The sequence below is a fragment of the Falco biarmicus genome, chromosome 1 (assembly GCF_023638135.1).
Source record: "Falco biarmicus isolate bFalBia1 chromosome 1, bFalBia1.pri, whole genome shotgun sequence".
Lineage (NCBI taxonomy): Eukaryota > Metazoa > Chordata > Aves > Falconiformes > Falconidae > Falco > Falco biarmicus.
Window position 1 is genome coordinate 122,921,104 of NC_079288.1, and position 23,734 is coordinate 122,944,837.

At 53.8% G+C, this 23,734-nt stretch overlaps 2 protein-coding genes and 1 long non-coding RNA gene across 9 annotated transcripts in view; 2 read left to right on the forward strand and 1 right to left on the reverse strand.

The window, feature by feature from the left end:
- The window catches only part of ENPP6 (ectonucleotide pyrophosphatase/phosphodiesterase 6), a 34,034-nt gene extending 20,364 nt beyond the window's left edge, over positions 1-13,670 (forward strand). Inside the window, exons 4-9 of one of the 7 annotated variants that reach the window (XM_056326337.1) lie at positions 2,029-2,170; positions 3,187-3,366; positions 5,722-5,859; positions 9,809-9,932; positions 10,764-11,003; positions 13,582-13,670. In XM_056326337.1, coding sequence (XP_056182312.1) covers positions 2,029-2,170; positions 3,187-3,366; positions 5,722-5,859; positions 9,809-9,932; positions 10,764-10,987 — 808 coding nt within the window. In that variant the 3' untranslated portion in view covers positions 10,988-11,003; positions 13,582-13,670. Of the gene's footprint in view, positions 1-2,028; positions 2,171-3,186; positions 3,367-5,721; positions 5,860-9,808; positions 9,933-10,763; positions 13,510-13,543 lie in introns of those variants that run through there. The other 6 variants (XM_056326339.1, XM_056326336.1, XM_056326338.1 and 3 more) reach the window with 6 other exon arrangements.
- Positions 11,069-15,041, reverse strand: LOC130143591 (uncharacterized). Its single transcript, XR_008819778.1, has 2 exons — positions 14,409-15,041; positions 11,069-13,822 (listed from the first exon to the last, which is right to left on the reverse strand). It is a non-coding gene; the product is annotated as an uncharacterized LOC130143591 (long non-coding RNA).
- A 1,642-nt stretch (positions 15,042-16,683) lies between these two features.
- LOC130144647 (uncharacterized) lies at positions 16,684-18,222 on the forward strand (the record flags this gene model as incomplete). The annotated part of the gene is given in 4 exon segments (XM_056328707.1): positions 16,684-16,717; positions 16,720-17,450; positions 17,673-18,128; positions 18,130-18,222. Coding segments are annotated over 4 exon segments (1,314 nt in total), but the record flags the coding sequence as incomplete, so codon positions are not given.
- Between the last annotated feature and the right edge of the window lie 5,512 nt (positions 18,223-23,734).

A 23,734-nucleotide genomic window follows, 5' to 3' on the forward strand; every position in this document is an offset into this window, starting at 1 on the left:
AGCTTCACCAGGGTTGCAGGAAGGTTGATCAGTGTTCTCTGCAGGAGTACAAAACTCATCAGGAAGCATTGATTGCAATCTCCCCCTTTTTTTTCCCCCCATTTTTTTTGCAATCCCATTGATTGCAAAAAAAAAAAAAAAAAAAAAAAAAGAATGCAAGACTGAGCTCCTCTTGCAACCAAAGGAAACCAACCTTCGGGAACATTCTCCGGTCTCTTCAAACAGGTGCTTTGAGACTTATTATTTAGACCAAAAATATTCATAACTAAATCAAGTACCCTTTTTTGGCAAGTAAACCCAAAACCTCCCTTATATCTTTTCCACAACTATAATTTAGGGGCTGTTGTAATCTACCTGCCTTCCTGGACAGGTGCCATGAAGTTTGCGTGGTACTTGCGAAGTGTGTCGATAAACTATAAACCGCCTTTTTGATATCACCATTGATGCCATCCAGCTTTCCTTAGCCATTTCTTTTGAAAGTTACTGGTGATGGGAGAAGACAGGACTAACACACAGAAAGATTATTTCTCCCGTGCAAGCCATGATCAGAGATGCCTGGCTTACTTAGGAAAACGGGCAAAGAATGGAAACAAGGTCAAATTCTCACAAGCTCTGGATGTGCTGTACTCAATCCTGCAAACTCCTAAGCACGGCACGTAACTGGAGCTTGTCCCACTGAAGTCACGTGTGGAGTTGAACGTCCATCCTTACAGTGCTGAGCCCTCACTGATGAATCTCACCACAGCCTACATAAGATGACTTTTTTTATGCAATAACTCGCTTTTCTAGCTTCTATCTTGATTGAAATGATCGTTTAGTTACAGTTGAGAAGACAGAAAGCAGTCTGAAGTAGCTAATACGGGCACTGCAGCAGAAGGCAACAGTTCCAACAGGTTCAGTGAATGCGTATGCAATATAGAAATTACAGGGTTAAATTTCAGAAAATAATTTATGCCTAATACAGATGGAAATGCTTAAAATGAATGCTTAAAAAAAACCTGGGGGGAGGGAAGGGCTGCTTAATTTGAATGATTTCAAAATCATGGTGAGTGAGAAAGAACACTGTTCTGCAGGGCCAGCGGTGGAGAAATTCCCACCACAGCAGGGACCTTCACCTTCCTACAGAACTGCTCCTTTGAGGCCTTCAGCAAACTTACAAATGCAAATGTCAGACCCTAATTCATTCATTCAGTCCCTCAACTCTGCTTTTTTCTCTTCTATCTCGCTCATTATACCTGACTACCTAGGTGTCTTTAATCAGAGGAGCTGGACTTGCCAGGGCATCATACAAGATCTTTTTGTAGGGATCTTGACCTGGATGCAGGCGTGTATTTCGGATGGCACACCCTGTCATATGTTAAGTACTGTTGAAGAAGACTGGGTTGAACTTCATGAGCATAGATTTGCCATTTTATCCACCAGACAGCTCTCAGGGAGCTTTACAGTGTTGATGAAAATGTAATTAAGGACTGACTGCTGTATGCGCAATCCCCACTAATTAGTCTGAGGGCGTTCAGTGCAGAAACGTGTGATCAGCTAAACTTGTGCAACTGGGATTACCTTAGCGTCCCTTTGGTCACATTCCTGAACAACAACCCCATCTAAAATCTCACCCCAATTCATACCACTTGGGGTCCTGCAAGGTCATGGAAGAATGTGTCCTGAATTGACCTCAGTGGTTTGGAAGACCTCACACGGGAGAAAGCCAGAAGTACCAAACTTTAATTAAAGGATATTTGACTGTTAACTCCAACAATCCTTTTAATAAGGTCATTCAGCGCAGAATTCAGTATTTTTTCTGGGTCTTTCTTTGTCATTAAAGGAAAAGCATCTCAGCTGGGAGTCTCAAGCCAACTCGGGTGATGTTGGGTGGGAATAGTGAGCCCAGCCATGCGACGTCGGGTAGGAAAGCACGGGCTGGAAGCAGAAAAGGGGGTTTTGTGGCTCTACGTGCCGGTGAGGGCAAAACCACCAGGAGGTCTCCATGTGTGTCAGCCTCTCACTCCTTCCCCTCCCTCTCACCTCCAGCAACGGCAGCGCTGAGATGGCTGCGGTGTACTACGAGCGCATCGACGTGGAAGGCCACCACTATGGCCCTTCATCCCAGCAGCGCAAGAATGCTTTGAAGGAGGTGGACAAAGCCTTGAGCAACATGATCACCCTCATGAAGGTGAGTGGTCTCCAAGAACCCAGCTCCTGGGTACAGTTGGAAAAGGTGTTTACAACTGGTCTTCGTGGCACAGCTGGGAGCCTATTTAATGCCTGTTAATTCGATGCATTGACTGTAAACTTGTATCTCCTGAGAAATGGCAGATATGGAGATCCCGTGGAAATCAAGGCACCATTCCCTTTATTTTTATTATTTTCATCAATGGCATTATAATCCTCCTAGTGGATTATTACACCGGTAGTGCCGTAAGCCCGTATACGGCTCTGTTCATAACTTGCGTTGCCGGCTGGGCTTTATAGTAGGCAAATGAATCAAACCTACTTCCTTCCTAAGGTCTGTGGAATCAGGCAATTAACTTTCATAGTGTTTGCTGCAGCATCATTCAGAACTCCGCACTTCAAGTTTTGTTCTAAAAAACACGATCTAAATCATTTTGCAGCAAGAAAAAGAGGGTACCAAGCTTTTGGGTAAATGTCAATTCTGTGAATGTTTGTGACCATGATAAATGCGTGTTGGAGGTTTTTATGTGTTTCAGTGAGGAGAGGAATATATATTTCCAATTTCACTAAATTATAAAGGCTGTAATGCTAGGTGCTCGTGTTTGGGAGGGGAAGAGAGAAACACCCCTGCCACAGGTGCTACCATGAGAAAGTTGCTCTTCCCCAGCTGTTTTGGCCCACAGATGAAGAACGGTTGGATAGAGATGGTTGTCTATGACCAACTGTGACGACTGGTTTGTGGGACTGGGATGTAGCATCTGGTTATTTAGCAGGGGGATAGATTTGCTTTGGAAAATCTCTCTTACCTCTCAGGCTCTTCCAGTGCGGCAGGTGAGAGTGGATGTCCACCATTGCGGGTGGTGGCCAAGCACAGCGGAGGGCACTGGCGGCCATGCTTCTTCTGGCCAAATTCCACAAAATCAGTGGAGGTCAAGTGGGGATTCAAATCTTCCCATGGGCACAGACAGTGCTAAGCTCTTACCTGGCCATCATGGTTGTCATGCACTTGCTCCACAGAACAAGGGCCTTCAGCACGATGTGAACGTCCTCCTCTTCTCTGATCATGGGATGACGGACATCTCTTGGGCGGACAAAGTGATTGAGCTGAAAAACCATATCAATATGAGCGATACCATACAACTGAAGGACCAAGGTCCTGTTGTGAGCCTCTGGCCAGCTCCCGAGAAGCACGCGGAGGTAAGTACAGCGCATTCGTATTTACTCAGTTTCGTGTTTCCTTGGGTTTTTATGGCAATCGTGCCTTTTGTTTGCTCGTAACATCCAAATCCTGCTCTCAGAATTGTGTGTAAAAATCAGCCTGAGGGTCTCACTGGGAGTCAGACTTGGATCCTGTGACACTCTTGTAATGCTGGTTCCTGAAGGAAAGCCACACCAGGCAAATTAAAAAGCATGAACTTTCATTTTTGTTTGGCACAGATATGTGCTTTCAAACTCCACCGCTATACGCTTTTGATAAATAGCTAAAATAATTGAGCTGAAAATCCAGTTTTAGGATTTTACATATATTAGTCAATTTACTGACACTCTAGCTGGGATTTTCAAATGATCTGGAGCAGGTCAGGCGTTCATATTCCGGTAAACTCCCATAAAGTTTGAGGAATTAGCTCCATTAGACCAGAATTGGAAAAAATAACTTTTTGTACAATATTCTCCTTTGAAGAATTTTGATGAATAAGCATGTTGGATTGAATCAACCATAAAAGCCCGAGGCTAGAACTGCAGGATTTTGAGGAACAAATTAAAACAATACAGAAAAAAAAATTGGAAACCACTTGAAAAGAATGAAAATGCAGCATCTGTAACTAATAGACTAGTACATTATAGTTTAACCAGAAACCCGTGTGTGAGGAGTCATTTTGTCCTCAGAATATATAGTGGATGCACACAACGGGCAGTCCATGCTCCAGGTGAATAATTTTGTTTTCTATATTGTATTTTAGCCACAGTATAGTGTAGGTTGTGCCATTTTTTGGGAAGAGAATATTTGCTGATTTTTTGCACCCAAACAGGCTCTCCGGGACTTGGATAGCTGTGATCTTGTGAACATTTCCAATTAGTGCCAGAATTGGAAGTTGTCTTAGAAGCATGTGCAAACAATTCACTCAACGTTCCGGCAGAGGATCGCAGTGTTTGTGGATGCTCTCCTCAGCCTTAACTCAGAGATCCCTATTTTTGTAAGCCAGACCTTGAAACAGGGGCAAGTATACGCTGTGACTTCACGCAGACCCGGGGTTTTATCCAAAAAAAGGTCTTAAGCACATGCTTCTCTCTCATTAAACAGCCTAACAGCCCTAAGGAGAATAACATGCAATGCCTCACACCATGGCTTTGTTTTCATCCTTCATTTCTTTTTAGGACTTTTTTACTGGAGCGCTACTTTTTAAAGTGAAATAAAGTTAATTTTCTGTTTCCCGATAGCCAGATTCCTCTATTCTTCATTCACTTTAAAAAGCTATGTTTACGAACTAGACCGTACCAGAACGTAGTGGTTATCACATTTAAGAGTTAGCCCATCCTGAAGCACCAGAAGTACTGGTGAGACACCAGATGTACTGGTGACACACCAGGACCACTCTCTAGTCCCGGCCGCGGTGGGAGGGTCTGGCCATCACACCCTGGTGCCGTCCTTACGGCGACTCGTCTGTCAGTTCAGATCTCTTGCGCACATGTACGCAAGGGGGACATAGCTAAAGGGCTAGTGAAAAAACTGTCATTCTTTGCAGAATTGAACTGTTTATTCTTGAAGATGATTTATATTTCAGCAAAAGAGCGAGATACACTCGGGGGACTCCAAGAACTGCTTTCTTTATGGCATATGAACGTCTTCTTTCATCATTTAAAGTATTTTTCTGAATAATTTGGGGTTTAACTGTATTCGTGTGATTATATTCCAGACAGTATGATTAATATTAATAAGCCACTTGTGCAGTTTTGTGCAGCTTCAAAGCCACAGGCATTGGCTGATTAACCTCACAGCATCGTTATGGAGCAGATAACTAAGCACTATCAATCCTTTTGATAGGGATTGAGTGCTTAAGTGTAGGAAACACAGGTGAGGTGACATCAATTGTTCACTCAAGAGCACGAAGAGGGAATGAGTGGCAGAGGCCAAAGGCAATATCCCTTTTCTGCAGCTGTACCCAGTCCACATGGTGCCTTTGAGCATCTTTCACCACTTAGCTTACCATCTCCTGTGATGGCTGGGTTTCTGCTTGGTCTGTCTCTGTAGGTTGATGTACTGACACGCATACATTTTTGAGTGCGTGTATTGGAAATATATATATATATACACTACATGAATTCATGCATTCCTGTGTGTTTATGATCCAAGTTTTCAGAACCTCTTAAACCACACGAGCAGGTTTTGCACTGCTGTCATCTTTGGGCTGGCAGAGTCCCAGTTGGAATGTGCTGATGATTACCCATTAAAGGAGATTAGCCATTTTACAAATTCAGGTGTTTCCATGTACCCATAGGTGCCTACACGCTTTTTACAGCCATATGGTGCTCTAACATTTGTTTTCTTTGCAGATATATCAAAAATTGAAAGCTGTGGAACACATGCACGTTTATAACATACAGGATATTCCAGAAAGGTTTTTCTACAAAAAAGGAAAATTTGTGTCTCCTCTAACTCTCGTGGCTGAGAAAGGATGGTTCATAGTAGAGGTAAAGTATAGAAGAATTGGACATGAATTTGAAAAGCTGCTATATATGAAAACGATCAGAAAAATGTACAATTCTATGCCAGGCATTGACTTAAAGTGTTACATCATTTACTTGGGCTGACTACAAAAGCAATGTGAAATATTGCTGTGTGCTGCAAAGAACCTAAAGGCATGGCAGCTACGCTGAAGGTAGACAGAGTTAAATGGTGGATGGTTCTTTTTTCTGTGTTGTCGTAAAGCAGGAGGAGTTTTTCTGTTTCCCACTCCAGTTGTTTCGCTGCCCCCCTGCCCATCTACCTCCGTCTGAAACACAAAAAGAGATTTCAATGTCAATGCCTTACTGTCCCTTCTTTCAGCGGTACGTGGTGGCAAGTTTTCCTTCTGCCTAGCTTCCCACCCACCAGACTGTCCTAACCCCCCCCCCCCCCCCCCCCCCGTTTCTCCCGAGCCCTCCGGTCTCAGCAGGGTCAGGCTGGGGGTTCACCCCAGAGGTGCCCAGTGCACGCGCTGAAATCTGGGAGCTTGTTACACAGGGAATCGATTAGACTAACACACGGAGAGGTTTTTTTCATACCAGCATCTTTTGTTGCTATAAATTACTGTTGTTCTTATTGTTTTGTACTTGTATCGCTGCTGGGCATCTCCACGTTACAGATCCTAACTGCACAGCTCAGAGGGTGAGGCAACTTACGTATCTTCTAAGTGGGTAAGCCGAGGGGCAGTACCAAGTGATTTGCCCCAAGCCATATGTTAAATCAGTAAGTTGGGGACAGAACCCAGGAGTCCTGGGTTTTTTTCAGTGTCCCAGCGTAGTCATTGCCCACCATTGCCTTGCAGATTATTGCAACTAACTCAGCTGAGCATCTTCTTCCATGACTCTCAGAGCTACTGCTCGCCAGGCTTTGCTCGAGACGGTCCACACCACCACATTTCTCACTGGCCAACCTGACTTTAGGGTAATCGTGTCTACAGCTGAATACAAACGCACTTCTAGAAAAAAAAGTGTGCTTTTGAATGCAGATGGGTAAGCACCACATTGGTGGTTGGAAAAAAAAAAAAAAAAAGAAGAAAAAAGAAAGCCAGAGTCAAGATTCAGACATGTAAAGTAGGAATCTGAAACATTTTTGGCAAAATGATTTTAAAAAATTACAACTAAATTCTTCAGTACAAAAGTTCAACACAGAACATTTTTACATACTCTGTAAAAAAAAAATGCACTTAAAAAAAAAAATCATTGAAATGCTGACAAACCTTAATAACAGTGCAGCAAACACTGCTGCTATGGTAATTATTTCTGTCTCTCTGCCCATTCCTTCCCATTGTTTCTGATTTTCAAGAATGTCCTCTCATTAATGCTGTCAGATTTTCCTTCTCCTTGGTACATTTTCATTATCTGTGAATGGGATGTGAAAATGAAAGTTTCCTGTCATACTTTTAAAGCAATAATTGAGCCTTCTATTATACTTCCTGCCCAAACCACCGAAGAGAGGACGTTCAGCTCTTCCCTGTCATGCTCATGGGGTGTTTTAACTCTCTCTTGGCTGTTTGAAAAAGGGGATTTTTTTTCTTTTTTTTTTTTTTCCTTTTTTTGGAGAGACAAAGGGGATATAACTGGGAAGTTGGGGGGGGGGGCGGTCCCAGTAAGGAGCATAGGACGAAAAGCCTGTCCACATTTCAGTTAACACAGGATGAGGAGGGATTTCACGCACCTCCGTCTTGCTACCGGTACCTTTGTTCCCTCCACGTGGGCGAGTGGTCCCCATCCTCTGAGCAGGATTGCCCCCAGCTTCTCTCCTGCATGCCACAATGGCCTCAGCCCCTCTCCGGGCTGCGTGCTCACCCTGTACCCTTCACGGTGTGCTTTCCCAAGTTCTAGTGAACAACCGCTCTACGGCTCCTAACCATGAACATGCAGGGAAAAGCGCATCGCCAGCAGTCCCAGGCACGCCCGTTTCATCTCTGAGGAGCAGCCCTAGCCCAAGCTTAGGCTGAGCATGAAACGTGTGGGTCGAGACCTCTGTCCCGTCTGGGCTTGCCACAGCAGGCACCTCGGCACGCTGCTGGTGGCCTGGCCCCCGAGGAGCCCCAAGGCTTGGTGGGGTTTGCTGTCAGGCAGCGCCTGGTGCTCTAGGAGAGCGATGCTGAAGTGCTCGCTCAGCTCTTTCCCTCAAGCTACCGCTGTTGACGGCTCAGTTTCACCAGCTCTGACTTCAGCTGCAGTTGTGAAAGAAAGAAGTACGTTTTGTGACCCAACTAATGGCAAAAAGAATGGAAATGACTCTGCCTTTGACTGCAGGTCTAGCTGTGAGTAGGTGTCTCCTGTGTCTGGGTGGGTGATGGAGGGGCACACCGCCTTTGACAGTCCTGAGAAAGCAGCCGAGCCCACGGCATCTGACGGGACGGTGGAGGGGTGTAGCTTTGGCAGTGTCATGGTACTGCCAAAGGAACGCCACAAATGAGACGTGACTTGGCTTGTCTGGAGCTGATGCTGAGAGGTGCTGTCCATGTTGCCTAGCGGTGAGCAGCCCAGTGGCGATTCCTCTCCAGGGAGCACAAGAAGCGGAGCCACCGCGTAAGGAGGTGCTGTGCTAGCAGGAGGGGAAGGAGTCTGTTTTCTCCTTGGCTTGCTCTGAGCCGTCGGTAAAATAGACGGGGCAAGGAAAGAGATTTAATTTGTCAACTGAAATTGTTTAATTATCTGGTACGTCTGCTGACTGTGACATACAAACAAGCGCCAGGGATACTCCAGGGGTTCCCCTGGAAAGCAGTTGGAAGAGCTGCACCTCACAGCCATAATCATTGCTGTCTGCAGTCTTCCTGCACACAGTCAGTTTTATTCTTGGGCAGAGGAGGAAAACAAATATCAGACCAAAAAAAAGTTTGTAAAAGGAAAGGGATCCTCAGTCAATCTGCTTCACCATCTGCAGAGCACCACTCACCCAGGGTGGGAATGTGGGAGACTGTTGGAGCATCTTCTGTGCTCCTGTGACAGAGTGTGAAGACCAGACCTGGCTGCTTCAGGGAACTGAAGCTTCTTCTCTGTAACCATTGGAGAAATTAATGCCAGGGGTCTAAAGAACTGTCAGCTGATGTTCTTCATCGCCTAAGTGAAATTCCTGCTATAGTTTTGGGGCTATCTGGAGTGTCATGGCTGCTGCCATCCCTCGGGAGCACAGGAAAGACAGACTCATGGAGAGGGTTGGTTCTGCATTTTGACCACTGCTCCTGAGGAGGCCAGGATACGGCACTGCTGTAGGCAGTCTGCTAACAGCTGTTAACAGGAAGCAGGAGAAAGGAAGGAAGGAATTTAAAAGTATGACTTAAGTGCAATATGGGTGAGGAAGAACAAGAATTACGACGACAGATTATTAAAGCATTGATCCGCTCAGCAGGGAGAGGAAGAGGGGGACCATCTGAGGTCCGGGCCTGTGTTCCCTGGGAGGAACCTCATTGCTCTAATACTAAAACAAGCAGGGAGAAGAAATAATGATTAGAAAGCGTACAGTAGGGGTGATACTTGTATTGTTGAGGCTAATGAGTCAAATGGAGAAAAACTGGCTTTTTCTGTGGTGCCAGTGGCACGTTGGGCAGAACACCACCCCATCAAATCCACCGGAGCGCGTGGTGCTGGGTGAGGGAGCATGCAGCAGGAGAGGGACACCAGCTTGCTCACACATGTCACATACGGCTGTGAAACTTTGTGCTCACGGCATAAATTGGGATGAGTGAGAGGCAGAAAGTTGCCCTCCCCCACTCAGCTGGGCTGCTCGCTGAGAAGGCAGAGCTGGGAGCCACCCCTCCTGGCGCTGAGCCCCTGTGCAGCGTGGTGCAGGGGCATGGTGGGGTGGTGCAACACATGGAGCACAGCGTGGCACCCCACGGCACCCGGTGGTACCCCCGCGCACACCCCAGCAGGCAGGCACTAACCGCGCTCTGCTGTTGTCGCCCAGAGCAGGGACAAGCTGCCCTTCTGGGAGAACGGGACGGGGAAGAAGGAGGCCTGGCAGAACGGCTGGCACGGCTACGACAACGAGCTCATGGACATGAGAGGCTTCTTCCTTGCGTACGGGCCAGGTACGGTGCCATCATCCCTGGTGTCCTGCTAGCCCCGCAGCCTCATGGCCCCCTGCCCCAGCATCCCTGTAGTCCTTGGCACGTCAGGACCCTGATGTGGCACGCTGCGACACCCAGCAGTTTCAAATAGCTGGCAGCATTTCCTCACTGTGTCTGGATGCTGGGAAGGTGTCTAGCTCTGTATCCGTTTTATAGCTGGAGAAACAGGGTGGAGAGATGTGGAGGCATTTGATCAGCCCCTCTCCGACACCCCAGCTCAGTAACTCTATCCCTTTGCCCTGGTTTTGTGAATTTTGGCCTGAATTTTGAATTCTATTGGAAACACAGGAATTCTTCTTTTTTTTTTTTTGGTGGGTTCAGACTCACCAACGCAGAGCACTTTTTTGGGGAAGGTTGCAGTGTACCTCACCCACCTGTCCGATGGGCAGGCACAAAGCCCCTGCTTTCCACTTCCTCAGGCTCCTTACATACTGCTGAGCACCGGGTCGCAGCTGCGGACGGGAGCAAAAGCAAAGCAGAACGGGCAATACAATTATCTCGGTCTATTAAATCTACCAAGTACACACCGGAAAGTAGCTCCTGTGCTGAATAATCTTGTATCTTTTTTAGTTTTTAGAACAAAATGGAACTAGAAGTAAAAATCGTGACTCAAAATGTTTAAAATGGTTTTGTTAAGCTGTGTTGTAAGTTGTATAGCCTGCCACATCCCAGCCTGCCGGGTAAGTCCCGGGAAAGGCAGAGGAGCCCTTGCCCTGCAGCACCCCATGTTTCAGGAGAGGACCCCCAAGCCGTACGATGCCAGCTCCTCTCTTTGGCCTTTTTTCCCCGCAGATTTCCGCTCCAACTTCCGAGCGCCTCCCATCAGATCCGTGGATGTTTACAACATCATGTGCAGCCTGGCAGGAGTACAGGCACTGCCCAACAATGGCTCCTGGTCCAGGGTGGAGTGCATGCTCCGAAACACGGCCCCCTTGGCACCGCTCCCCCCGCGCAGCAGCTGCGCCCTGGCGCTAGCTTTGCTCTGCCTGCTCGCCGAGCAGATCTCCTCACTCTGATCCCCGAACAATATCGGTCAGTGTTACCAGCATCTCCATCCTTCTCTTTTTTTTTCTTTTTTTATTCTTTTTTTTTTAAAAAAAAAGTTCTTCATTTGAATAATAGCTTCATTAATAGAGTGCTGTCGCCCACTCCTCCATCGTGCTCCACCAGGCGTGAATCTGACCCGTCCTGCATTTACAGCGGTTATGGCATGTAGCCAGGTTTTGTGCTGGTCCAAACACAGCCAGGAAAGTCAGTGTCACAACTCCAGATTTACGGCACTGGCAATGAGAGCGGAATCCCAGATGGCTAGCTGCAGCATCTTCTGGTTGGGTGCATGTGGGGAATCTCTGAGCATCAAACGCATCTTACCGCAGCATCCCTGACTGAGAAGCTCACTCTGGCTCCCAGTATTGAGAAGCTCAGGGGTGGAGATGGACCTCTATGCATTTAACTGGGTTCTTTCTGAGTCACTCCTTCATCTCCGCCTCCATCACCAGCAGAGCCCCCCACCTTCTCCTTACAGTGCCAGCCAAACCCTGGTTGTACCGACCTGGTCTTCAAAGAGCCGAGCGATCATAATTGCAGAGAGGGGTGGATTGGTGGGAGAGCATCCTACTGCTCCCAGCCTTTCCTTCTTCACCTTCCCCAAAGCAAGCCCTGGCCCTGCGCACCTCGAGGGCCAGGCTCTCCTCGCAGACCACAGCTCGGGATGGGGAGGGCTGGGGACGGGGAGAGCAATAGAAACCCTCCACTTCAGAAGCGGGAGGAAAGTGAAAAGGCATCTGGACTCAAAGGGGTCAGGAGAAAGTAGGATGAGGAAGCCTGCCTGGCATTTAACAGCCTCTCTGCTTTTACTGGTGACGATAATTTCACCTGCTCAGGTTTTGGGGGTTTTGTGCCTAATTGCATTTCTGAAGGTTTTTCAGCACTTACTGCTTTTCTACCAGCTCTTGCTCTGCCCGGTTGAGCAGCACGTTTCCCTTTCTTCTGCAGCAGGGCAGAGGTCTGCACTGATGGATCTCCCACCCTCTCAGTCAATCCCAGCCGGTACTTCCACCATGGGCTATTAAGCCCAAGTTGTAACAGTAAAGTTGAAATAGCAGGAGAGAGTAGAGCTGTTGTCAGAGGTGCCTCTGGGAGTGCTCCGCGCTTTTTCTGATATACCTCTGAACCAGGAGCTTTCAGTGACAAACTGCTTTTGGAAGGATTTAGGTCCCTCCCCATGCAAAACAAACCTCTAGGACTTTGTATTCCTATGGATCTAGAGTCAAGCACGATCTGGGTATGGGTGGTACAGTGCATTTAAGGGTGAATGATTATACCATGGAAAAAAAACCCCACAACTGAACACCAAATTAAACTTGACAAAAGACTTTTGTAATAGCCGTAAAGATTTATGTAATGTGTTTTTAAAGCTCAAGTGAACCATCAAATCAATTGGGGAAAAAAAAGGGAGAAAATCAGTCTTTGTTATTAGACTGTTGAGTATAAAAGGCAATTTAGTGCTTTCAAAGCATTTGCAGTAGCTGTAAAACAAGCACCTATTGTTCAGAGTTCCCTGTTGCTCTTTAATGGACCAGGCTCAATGAATTCACTGGAGCACATTTTTAAAGCAAAAAAAAAAAAAAAAAGATCAGCATACAAGATAACCAACTGACTAAATTACCAAGTTTTGTTTGAAAATCAACAGGATAGATACAGTCAGTGCCCGATAATCCCGCCACAGCCTGCCATTTGAACTTTTAGTGAAGAGAACCCAAGGTCCTTTTACAGAGGAAAAGATACTACAAGTATAAGGGTATATTCAGCTTCTCAATTATACAAGCAGAAATTGGAAATATCAAATCAGGTCCATTGAGTTGTTCCATGGATGGGCCATGATACATGAAAGAAACGTTGATCCTTGTGAGTACTTTGTGTAACTCATTTTTGTCAGTGTCCAGATGCAAATACTACAGAGTAAATCTAACTGAAGTGTGATTTGTTTGACCTTGATGCAAGCATCGTGTGTATGGCAGTACACTGCAAAAATTACTTGATCTGTAAAAGGGGAATTTGATGGCAGACCTACAAGAAGCTCATTAGCTTCAGGAGAACCACAGCTGATTATTTTTTGAGAAGTGCATCCTTCTTCCTCAGAAGTGTTGCACCTTTGAATCAGTTCACATTCTCATTCAAAAATTAAGTGTCTTGAATCGCCTATTTTTCTGTATACTATGCAAAGGAGGTGGGTGTATTTTAAAACCTGTTTCTGAATGATGTTTTTATACAATGATTGTGAATGAGTGAATAATTCTAAGAATGGTGTTAGAAAAAACATATGCATCTTTTTGTAAATACTGTAAGATTTTTGGAAAAAAAACGCCACCACCCCCTGTAACACCTTGCCTTTCTTGTTTGATTGCTGCATCAAAGTGTGATAAACAGTGTTTGAAGCTTGTGCTGATTAATCATCAGAAAGATGAATGATAACATTGTTTAGAAATGGCAAAGTTGTCAGCATGTAAATTAGGGACATTAAATACATCACACGAGATACCGTAGCTTGTATACATAGTCCTTTTTTCCAGATGTATCTCAGTATTTAACCTTCTGAACATCCATCCAGGGGCATGTAATTCACACTAGCAAATGGGTATGACAGACCATTTTGCTCCACTGAGAGGTGAGCCCTGGGTGCTCTCTGCAGACCTGTTTCTCCAAGCCCACCACGTTACCATCACATCAGCTGCTCGCACAGAAGTCAGGTGCGTTGTCACTGGTACCAGGGTCCAGTTGGTTCAGGCTTTCCGGAGGCCTCGTCGTACATCCCACTTCCCAGCACTGGATGAGGCAAATGGCAACGAGACCTGGAAAACCAACACCAAGGGGCTCAAGGGCAAGGGACCCTAATCCTGCTTGAAGTTCCCCAAACCAACAATGTTCGTGCAAGAGACCGATTTTACTGAAATAAGTCTCCAGACCAAGTCGGTGCGATTTATCTTGGTTTTCTTACATTAACTGACCACAGGGGCAGGGAGGGGTGACAGAGGAGGAGCAGGGCAGGTATACCGATGAGTCCTCGAACTCACAGCAAGACTCCCTTTGAACTGGCAGCACCACTGAGCTCTGCCCGGAGCTGCTCCCCTCGTGTCCCGTGAACATGGGTCCCATGCTGGAGGGTGCTGAGGGGCTGGCCACAGGGGGACAGCGCAGGAATCTGTCCCTGTCAGTTCCCCGTAGCAGTGCTAACTGGCAATTTCCCAGCTAAATAAGCCGAGCCTTTTTTTTTTATCCATGAACTTGGCAGCCGCGTAAATGGCATCACAGGCGAGGGCCTGCCAGACAAGCCCTCCAGCATCCCTCAGGATGCAGCCCACCTCCCCCCCATGGGGACACTCTCCCAGTGGCCCAGACAGTGGCCAGAGCCCTGCACGAGTGCCTTGGTTCAGTCACCTTCCTGGGCTCCCAACCCTCGGCGCTGGCCGCCTTCCTGGGCTTCCAGCTCTCAGTGGAAGTCAGAGCATCTGCCAGATGGTAAATCCACACCCAGGGGTGGGTGGGTTGCAGACTGAAGATGCTCCAGGCACTGGGAAGTAAAAGGCATTGGGAAAACTCCAGGTAACATTTCCCCCTTCTCCTTTTCCCCGTAGGGCTGCGGCGGAGAGGGCAGGCAGCTGCAAATCCAGTGGGAATTTTTTAAGAAAGCATGGCCCAGTAAAGGGAGAAGTTTGATACCCGCCTGTTGGGCACGAGGAGCCTGCAATGGCAGGTTTGACAGGCGGCTTTCCCTGCACGGAGAAACGTTTTCCGTGCGGGCACAGGAGCACACGGGCATTAAGGGAAGGTTATTGCGGAGCGCTGGGACACAGAACCGTCCCAGCCCCCCCCGCCGCCCGGGCGCTGCAGCTGCCAAGCGCCACACACATCTGTACAGCTGTGCAGGGTGTCCTGAAAAAGTACTAATTCTCTACTGACCGGCGAACCGGTGCAGCGTTACCCAGATCTGGCGCGTCTGTCCCAACGACACCGTGTCCGTCAGTTACCCGCCTGATGGCGCCCGAAATTCCCGGCGAGCTGCCAGCAGGCCTGCCCTGCTCCCCCTGCCCTGCTCCCCCTGCCCTGCTCACCCCTGCCCTGCTCCCCCTGCCCTGCTCCCCCTGCCCCCCTCCCCCTGCCCCCCTGCCCTGCTCCCCCTGCCCCCCTGCCCTGCTCCCCCTGCCCTGCTCCCCCTGCTCCCCCTGCCCCGCTCCCCCTGCCCCGCTCCCCCTGCCCTGCTCCCCCTGCCCTGCTCCCCCCCGCTCCCCCTGCCCTGCTCCCCCTGCCCCGCTCCCCCTGCCCTGCTCCCCCTGGCCCCCTGCCCTGCTCCCCCTGCCCTGCTCCCCCTGCCCCCCTGCCCTGCTCCCCCTGCCCCCCTCCCCCTGCCCCCCTGCCCTGCTCCCCCCTGCCCCCCTGCCCCGCTCCCCCTGCCCCGCTCCCCCTGCCCTGCTCCCCCTGCCCCGCTCCCCCTGCCCCCCTCCCCCTGCTCCCCCTGCCCTGCTCCCCCTGCCCCCCTGCCCTGCTCCCCCTGCCCTGCTCCCCCTGCCCCCCTGCTCCCCCTGCCCCCCTGCTCCCCCTGCCCCCCTGCCCTGCTCCCCCTGCCCTGCTCCCCCTGCCCCACTGCCCTGCTCCCCCTGCCCTGCTCCCCCTGCCCTGCTCCCCCTGCCCCGCTCCCCCTGCCCTGCTCCCCCTGCCCTGCTCCCCCTGCTCCCCCTGCCCCGCTCCCCCTGCCCCGCTCCCCCTGCCCTGCTCCCCCTGCCCCCCTCCCCCTGCCCCCCTGCCCTGCTCCCCCTGCCCCCCTGCCCCGCTCCCCCTGCCCCGCTCCCCCTGCCCTGCTCCCCCTGCCCCGCTCCCCCTGCCCCCCTCCCCCTGCTCCCCCTGCCCTGCTCCCCCTGCCCCCCTGCCCTGCTCCCCCTGCCCTGCTCCCCCTGCCCCCCTGCTCCCCCTGCCCCCCTGCTCCCCCTGCCCCCCTGCCCTGCTCCCCCTGCCCTGCTCCCCCTGCCCCACTGCCCTGCTCCCCCTGCCCTGCTCCCCCTGCCCTGCTCCCCCTGCCCTGCTCCCCCTGCCCCCCTCCCCCTGCCCCCCTGCCCTGCTCCCCCTGCCCCCCTGCCCTGCTCCCCCTGCCCTGCTCCCCCTGCCCCGCTCCCCCTGCCCTGCTCCCCCTGCCCTGCTCCCCCTGCTCCCCCTGCCCCGCTCCCCCTGCCCCGCTCCCCCTGCCCTGCTCCCCCTGCCCTGCTCCCCCTGCCCTGCTCCCCCTGCCCCGCTCCCCCTGCCCTGCTCCCCCTGGCCCCCTGCCCTGCTCCCCCTGCCCTGCTCCCCCTGCCCTGCTCCCCCTGCCCCCCTGCCCTGCTCCCCCTGCCCCCCTGCCCTGCTCCCCCTGCCCTGCTCCCCCTGCCCCGCTCCCCCTGCCCTGCTCCCCCTGCCCTGCTCCCCCTGCTCCCCCTGCCCCGCTCCCCCTGCCCCGCTCCCCCTGCCCTGCTCCCCCTGCCCTGCTCCCCCTGCCCTGCTCCCCCTGGCCCGCTCCCCCTGCCCTGCTCCCCCTGGCCCCCTGCCCTGCTCCCCCTGCCCTGCTCCCCCTGCCCTGCTCCCCCTGCCCCCCTCCCCCTGCCCCCCTGCCCTGCTCCCCCTGCCCCCCTGCCCCGCTCCCCCTGCCCCGCTCCCCCTGCCCTGCTCCCCCTGCCCCGCTCCCCCTGCCCCCCTCCCCCTGCCCCCCTGCCCTGCTCCCCCTGCCCTGCTCCCCCTGCCCCCCTGCTCCCCCTGCCCCCCTGCCCTGCTCCCCCTGCCCCCCTCCCCCTGCTCCCCCTGCCCTGCTCCCCCTGCCCTGCTCCCCCTGCCCCCCTGCTCCCCCTGCCCCCCTGCCCTGCTCCCCCTGCCCTGCTCCCCCTGCCCTGCTCCCCCTGCCCCCCTGCTCCCCCTGCCCCCCTGCCCTGCTCCCCCTGCCCCCCTGCTCCCCCTGCCCCCCTGCCCTGCTCCCCCTGCCCCACTGCCCCGCTCCCCCTGCCCCCCTGCCCTGCTCCCCCTGCCCCCCTGCCCTGCTCCCCCTGCCCTGCTCCCCCTGCCCCGCTCCCCCTGCCCTGCTCCCCCTGCCCTGCTCCCCCTGCTCCCCCTGCCCTGCTCCCCCTGCCCTGCTCCCCCTGCTCCCCCTGCCCCGCTCCCCCTGCCCCGCTCCCCCTGCCCTGCTCCCCCTGCCCTGCTCCCCCCGCTCCCCCTGCCCTGCTCCCCCTGCCCCGCTCCCCCTGCCCTGCTCCCCCTGGCCCCCTGCCCTGCTCCCCCTGCCCTGCTCCCCCTGCCCCCCTGCTCCCCCTGCCCCCCTGCCCTGCTCCCCCTGCCCCCCTCCCCCTGCTCCCCCTGCCCCCCTCCCCCTGCTCCCCCTGCCCTGCTCCCCCTGCCCTGCTCCCCCTGCCCCCCTGCCCTGCTCCCCCTGCCCCCCTCCCCCTGCCCCCCTGCCCTGCTCCCCCTGCCCCGCTCCCCCTGCCCCGCTCCCCCTGCCCTGCTCCCCCTGCCCCCCTCCCCCTGCTCCCCCTGCCCTGCTCCCCCTGCCCCCCTGCCCTGCTCCCCCTGCCCTGCTCCCCCTGCCCCCCTGCTCCCCCTGCCCCCCTCCCCCTGCTCCCCCTGCCCCCCTCCCCCTGCCCTGCTCCCCCTGCCCCCCTGCTCCCCCTGCCCTGCTCCCCCTGCCCTGCTCCCCCTGCCCTGCTCCCCCTGCCCCCCTGCCCTGCTCCCCCTGCCCCCCTGCCCTGCTCCCCCTGCCCCCCTGCTCCCCCTGCCCCCCTGCCCTGCTCCCCCTGCCCCACTCCCCCTGCCCCCCTGCCCTGCTCCCCCTGCCCCCCTGCCCTGCTCCCCCTGCTCCGCTCCCCCTGCCCTGCTCCCCCTGCCCCCCTCCCCCTGCCCCCCTGCTCCCCCTGCCCCCCTGCCCCCCTGCCCTGCTCCCCCTGCCCCCCTGCTCCCCCTGCCCCCCTGCTCCCCCTGCCCCCCTGCCCTGCTCCCCCTGCCCCACTGCCCCGCTCCCCCTGCCCCCCTGCCCTGCTCCCCCTGCCCTGCTCCCCCTGCCCTGCTCCCCCTGCCCCCCTGCCCTGCTCCCCCTGCCCTGCTCCCCCTGCCCCCCTGCTCCCCCTGCCCCCCTGCCCCCCTGCTCCCCCTGCCCCCCTGCCCTGCTCCCCCTGCCCCACTGCCCCGCTCCCCCTGCCCCCCTGCCCTGCTCCCCCTGCCCCCCTGCCCTGCTCCCCCTGCTCCGCTCCCCCTGCCCTGCTCCCCCTGCCCTGCTCCCCCTGCCCCCCTCCCCCTGCCCCCCTGCTCCCCCTGCCCCCCTGCCCCCCTGCCCTGCTCCCCCTGCCCCCCTGCTCCCCCTGCCCCCCTGCCCTGCTCCCCCTGCCCCCCTGCCCTGCTCCCCCTGCCCCGCTCCCCCTGCCCCGCTGCCCCCGCTCCCCCCCGCTCCCCCTGCCCTGCTCCCCCCGCTCCCCCCCGCTCCCCCCGCTCCCCGCCCCGCGGCTGCCCGGGACCGCCTTCCCCGCGGCTCCCGCCGCTTTCCCCGGCCGCCCGGGAAGCGCCACCCCCGAGCCCGCAGGCAACCCCCGGCCGCGGCGCGGAAGACCCCAGCCAGCGGAGCGCTGCCTGAAGGAACGGAGCCGGCCCTGCCGGCCCGCCGGGGGCTCAGCCCGCCGCTCGCCGGGGAAAGGCCCCGCGGCGCCTGGAAGCCCGCACGCTGCCCCCGGGCCCCGCTGGAGCGTGCCCGCGGCGGCGGCTGCGGCGGGCGCAGGGTCCCGGGGCCGGCCGGGGCTGCGGAGCGGACCCCGCGGGCGGGCGGAGCTGGGGGCTGCCGCGGGCACCCTGCGGGCCCGGCCCGGCAGCGCCCCCTGCGGGCCGCCCGGCGCGGCGCAGGCAGCTGGGGCCTGCGGGCTGGCCCGCCACCGCCGGCCACCTCGGGGCACTGAGGGCAGAAAGACGCAGCCCTCCCGCAAATACAAAACCACCACCACCACAAAAAAAAACAAAACAAAAAACCAAAAAAAAAACCCCAAAACAAACGAAAAAAAACCTCCAACACCAAGGGGGGGGGGACGCGATTTAAGCAGGCAGGGCTGGGGTGGAAGTGCTCGGTATGTTTTAGGCTTTAGGGTTGTAGCGAGCAAAGTAAGATTTGGGACTTTTCTTTCCTTCTGTGTTTCTCATTTGCCGTTTTCCCCTCTTTCTCCCGCTAATTCCCTTTCTGTGACCCTTTACTGTGGCTGGTTCCTCCTCCCGCAGCAGCGAAGCCCCACAAACCTGGTGCCTCCGTGCAGTTCCCCAGCGAGCCCCCCCCACCTCCGTTCACCAGGAGAGCTGGCTGGTGGGGTGGCCCTTGGTGATCCTGGCAGGAATCAGCTGGGTATCATCATTCCAAAGGGAGAGGCCGTGGGGCTGCACCTAGAGCCGCTTTGGTTGATATTAAAGCCTGATCCCGATAGTGGGAAGCAAAACCGGTACGTGCAGGGGGGAGCAGAGGGCGGCAGAGGTGGGCGATGCAGCCCCTTGCCCCTCGAGTCGCTCTCCCTTGGCTCCAGGCTGGCCCAGCCGTGCTGCCCAGGAGGGCTCTGAGCCTTCTCAGCTCAGGGGGGGTCTGATTAAAGCAATAAAAGACAGCAAGGGAACAGTGAGGTGGGGGAGATGTGGCGCCCGCTTCTTGCACCAGCACCGATCGGGGCTCAGCTGAGCTCCGGGGAGCTCGTTTCCTTCCTCCCATCAGGACTGTAGCGGGTTTCAGAAGCGAGGGGCACCAGCACATGTGCGGGAGTTGCGCTGAGGGGCTGCAGCCAGCCCCCGGGCATCAGCATCCTCCGCTGGGACCACGTGGGCATCTCCCCCATAGCCAGTTTTCCCTGACTGCAGAAGTGGGCACTGACAGCTCTCGAGCAACCTTCTGATGTTCTCCAGAAACTACTAATACATTCAAGCATTACTCAGCACTTACATATATCGCTTGGTGCAAATGAAGCCTCAAAACTGGCCGGAGACACTGGCGTTGCTTCCTTGCTGGATAGAAAAAGGGATGCTGAGGTGGCACCGGCTGTGGCAGAGGCTGCGGAGCGCAGGCAGGGCTTGCGGGGGACCAGTAGCCACCTCTGCCAAGCACCTGGTCAACCTGCTGCTTCCTCCAGGCTGCTGCTGGGCAAGGGCTCCCAGCCACGTGAATGTATATAACCAAGCAACATGCCTATAAGGGGCGGTTTCAGCCTTTCTCCAGCCGTCCGACCTGCTGCTCATCCTATGGTACTGAACCAAGCAGCGCGCCGGCCATCGCTGTTTCGTGCTCCCCTGCTCAGGTTAGTTTTGCCCCTGCAGGCTGTGGCCGTGCACAGTGTCTCAGGAAGGCCCTGCTTCTCATTTCTGAGAGGGACCCCCCACCCTCTGCATGACCCCTGGGCAGCAGCAGGCTCTGGAAAATTCAAAATGAATTTTTTAAAAGCGCTTATTTGCCTGCCTACGTATCCATCCATCTGGAAATCTCTCCCTTGCTACTCCTTCCATGTCTTCCCCATGTTGGTGGGGCTTTTGAGGGCAAGACTTGCTTGCTGTGTTTGCCAGAGTAGTTTTCAGATTGCAGCTCACCAAGTGTCCCCGAGGATCCTGGGGGTGGGAGACGGGCAACCCTGGCTGGTCACATCCCACACCTTGCACGCATCTCAGCTGAGAAGATGCTGTCAAGAGGGAAAGCACCCCTTGGCCCGCCGTGGAGGGCTTCTCTGAGCATGGGTATAATGGGAAAATCACTTCGGGCTTAAAAATAAGGGTGTAAAGCCTTCCCATAGCAGCTGTTAAGGAGGACAAAAAAAAGCTTAATATTTTTTAAGGTGGATTTCAAGCAGCGTATGAGCTGCATTACACAACTTGCTTGTTTACAGTGCTGCAGGGGCTGGAGGGGATGATCTGGAACATTCCCTCCTGCGCTCATCTCAAGTGTTCCCTTATAAAACCAGTTTTTACAAGGAAAAATAACTTTTGTTTCCCCTCTAAACAGAATAAACTTGAGAAAGCCCCGAGCTTTCTTTGCATTTCATACAGCCTCCTTCTGCAAGAACAAACGGGATGAGCAAACCTGAGTCCCACTGACAAGAAGATATTTAATATCCATGATGCAGGGAGCTTTCCAGCAAAAGTCAGACACTGCTTTATGCGGAAATAGCTGAATGCAGTCTGTAAAGGCCCAGCAATTAATCACGCATTTGAAGAAATACAACACAGTCGTAGAGGCTGAATTTCAAATGCTTGCTGCTCCAGTTTGGACAGTGACAAATTAAGGCCCAAACAAAAGCAGGTGTGGCACTTGAAGAAGCCCTCTGAGGGCAATTAAAAATGGGGAAAGCAGCTGGTAAGTGTGCAGATGTGACAGCTAGAGCAGCTTAAGAAATGAATACAAAGGAGGAGGATGGAGGAATGAAGTAGGAGCTGAGGCGAATGAAGCAAGACCTGCTCTCTGAAGGGAGTTGCTCCGTGGCGGGTGAAGTGCCTCGTCATGTCGGATGGGCAGAGCTGTGACAGCCACATGTCCCCGCTGCCCTGGAGAGCTGCCCCGAGCCTGCCACAGATGGGCTCCAAATGAGGCCCCTGCAAAGGACCCCTCAAAGCACAGGAGCTGCTGCCCTGCGCACCCCAATATCGAGCCAGGTTTCACGTAGTGCTTCATTGTTCCTGATCAATTCACTGTCCTGAATCAGCCAAGAAAACAGTTATTTTTCCCATTGGATATACATAAAATAATTCAGATACATGTCAAGTTACGAAGGATTTGTAATTTGCCATTAGGCTTACCACTTAGGAAGTGTTAGCAGATTTATAAATAGTGCCGTGACAACAAACTATGAACAAGCCAGTACAAGCCAGAGCTCCGTATCCCGTTTGGAAAAGGATGCCACCATGACCGTCATCACCATTTCACCGCGCTGTTCCTCCCACATTTACCCCTCCCCTGCCCCTCCCCCCGCACCCCGCAGGTGGAGGCATCCCAGCACAGCATTCCGTAGGAATCACCTTCTGCCAAAGTGCAGGCTGGGCAACTGGTTCCATTTGCCTCATCGAAGTCTGTTCTTCCGAAGTCATTTGTTGATACAAATCTCTTTCCCGCTGTGAATTCTATGGACTATTTAAGAGAAAAATCTCTTGACGCACATGGCTATAGATGGCTCGTTTGGGGTTTTTTTCGCCTTGTCCATAGGAAAGGATGGCTTTTGCTAACATTAAGCTCTGGCATACAATAATCTTTCTGGGGAGCTGAGCACAACAGCGTCTCATTCGGGGCTGCTGATAGCACGGCAGGGTGGACGAGGTCTTTACCACTTTCAACCTCTAAGTAAAAAGAAAAAAAATCTCTAGTGAAGAACTGCTCAGCTCTTTGCCTGTCTCTGTAAGGCTGAGTATTTCAGCCACTTCTTTCTGGAAAAAAAAAAACCCACCTTATTTTCGTTGGCCTTATTTCCAGCATGGTGTTGATGAAGCATGGGAAATTTTCTACGTAAAAAGAGCTCTCTTTCTGCCCTCACCCCCCACCAGCCTTGCTGTTTGTCACCAGCGTGGGTAGTGACAGCCCCAACAGTGCCGTCCTAGCTAGCAATGCCAACTAATACAGCAGGTGGGCAGCTTCCCCATGGGAAATAGCCATTCACCGCACCTCTGTGCCTGGGCATAGGTAGTCAGCGCAGCACAGGTTGTCTAACAGCTTTCATACACCACCACCCCACCCCCCACCCCCACCCCCCATCCTAAAACTGAATAATTTCTCTTACAACAGGCTCAGCATCCAGGGCCTCAGCCAGGCAGGAGGGCCCCAGGCGGCCGGTAACAAACCCAGGCTCAGAAAGCGGTCCTTGCCAAAAATCCTGCAAGGGTGGGAAAAAGGAGACAACCAGAGCGAGCCACGAAGGCAGCTCGAGGCTGTACTGAGCACACAGACAGCAGCTGCAGGGCAGAGACGGTCCCAGACAGCGCTCTTCTTCTGCTCCAAGGGACAGGAATGGGCTAATTTGGAGTTGGCAGTAGGTAACTAAAGAGAAGACATAAGATGAATGTTACACGATGATGTGAAACTGTTCTGCATCCTCTTTTCAGTTCCCCATGACAACCACAGCTAGAAACAGATGCCTCCAAGTGACGTTTAAAAGGTTCCCTATACCAGTGGGGTCAATAGCGTCAGCACCAAAACTTCCCTGCCTCTGAGAAGGGGCAGAAGGAGGAGCAATTGCTTGCGGCTTATCCATCTCCCTCCCGTAACCTGTTGTGCCTGGTGACTACAAACATCTGGGATGCATCACGGACCTTCTCCTGCTGGAGAGAGGAGATGGTTTTTTGGACGCAAACTAAACTTGGAGGTGCTCTGCAGCCTTTGCAAGGGAACAAACAGCAAGTTATTGCACGTACAACAGGAAGAGAGGGAAAGAAGGGAGAAGGTTTTAATTCCAAGATGAACGTGGGAGCCTTGAGGGTGAAGAAAACCTTCACGAGCAGAAACCTCTTGTGCACACAGGGAGGGGGAAGGCTGATGAGTTGAGACAAGGAATTATGACTTGTGTTTTCAGGAACCGCCTGAGCGGAGGGGAATACCACCAGGAGCACCAAGCACCTCGCCAGTTTTGCAGGCTGTGCCTGGTTCCAGCATAAAGCATGAAGGATAACAAGTTGTTCCTCAGGCCAGGAGTTAAGCAGGAGTAAGGAGAGCCATTGTGCCTGGATCCCTCTCCATTCCTTTCCCCAGGGCTTCTTCCAGGATCCCACCCCAC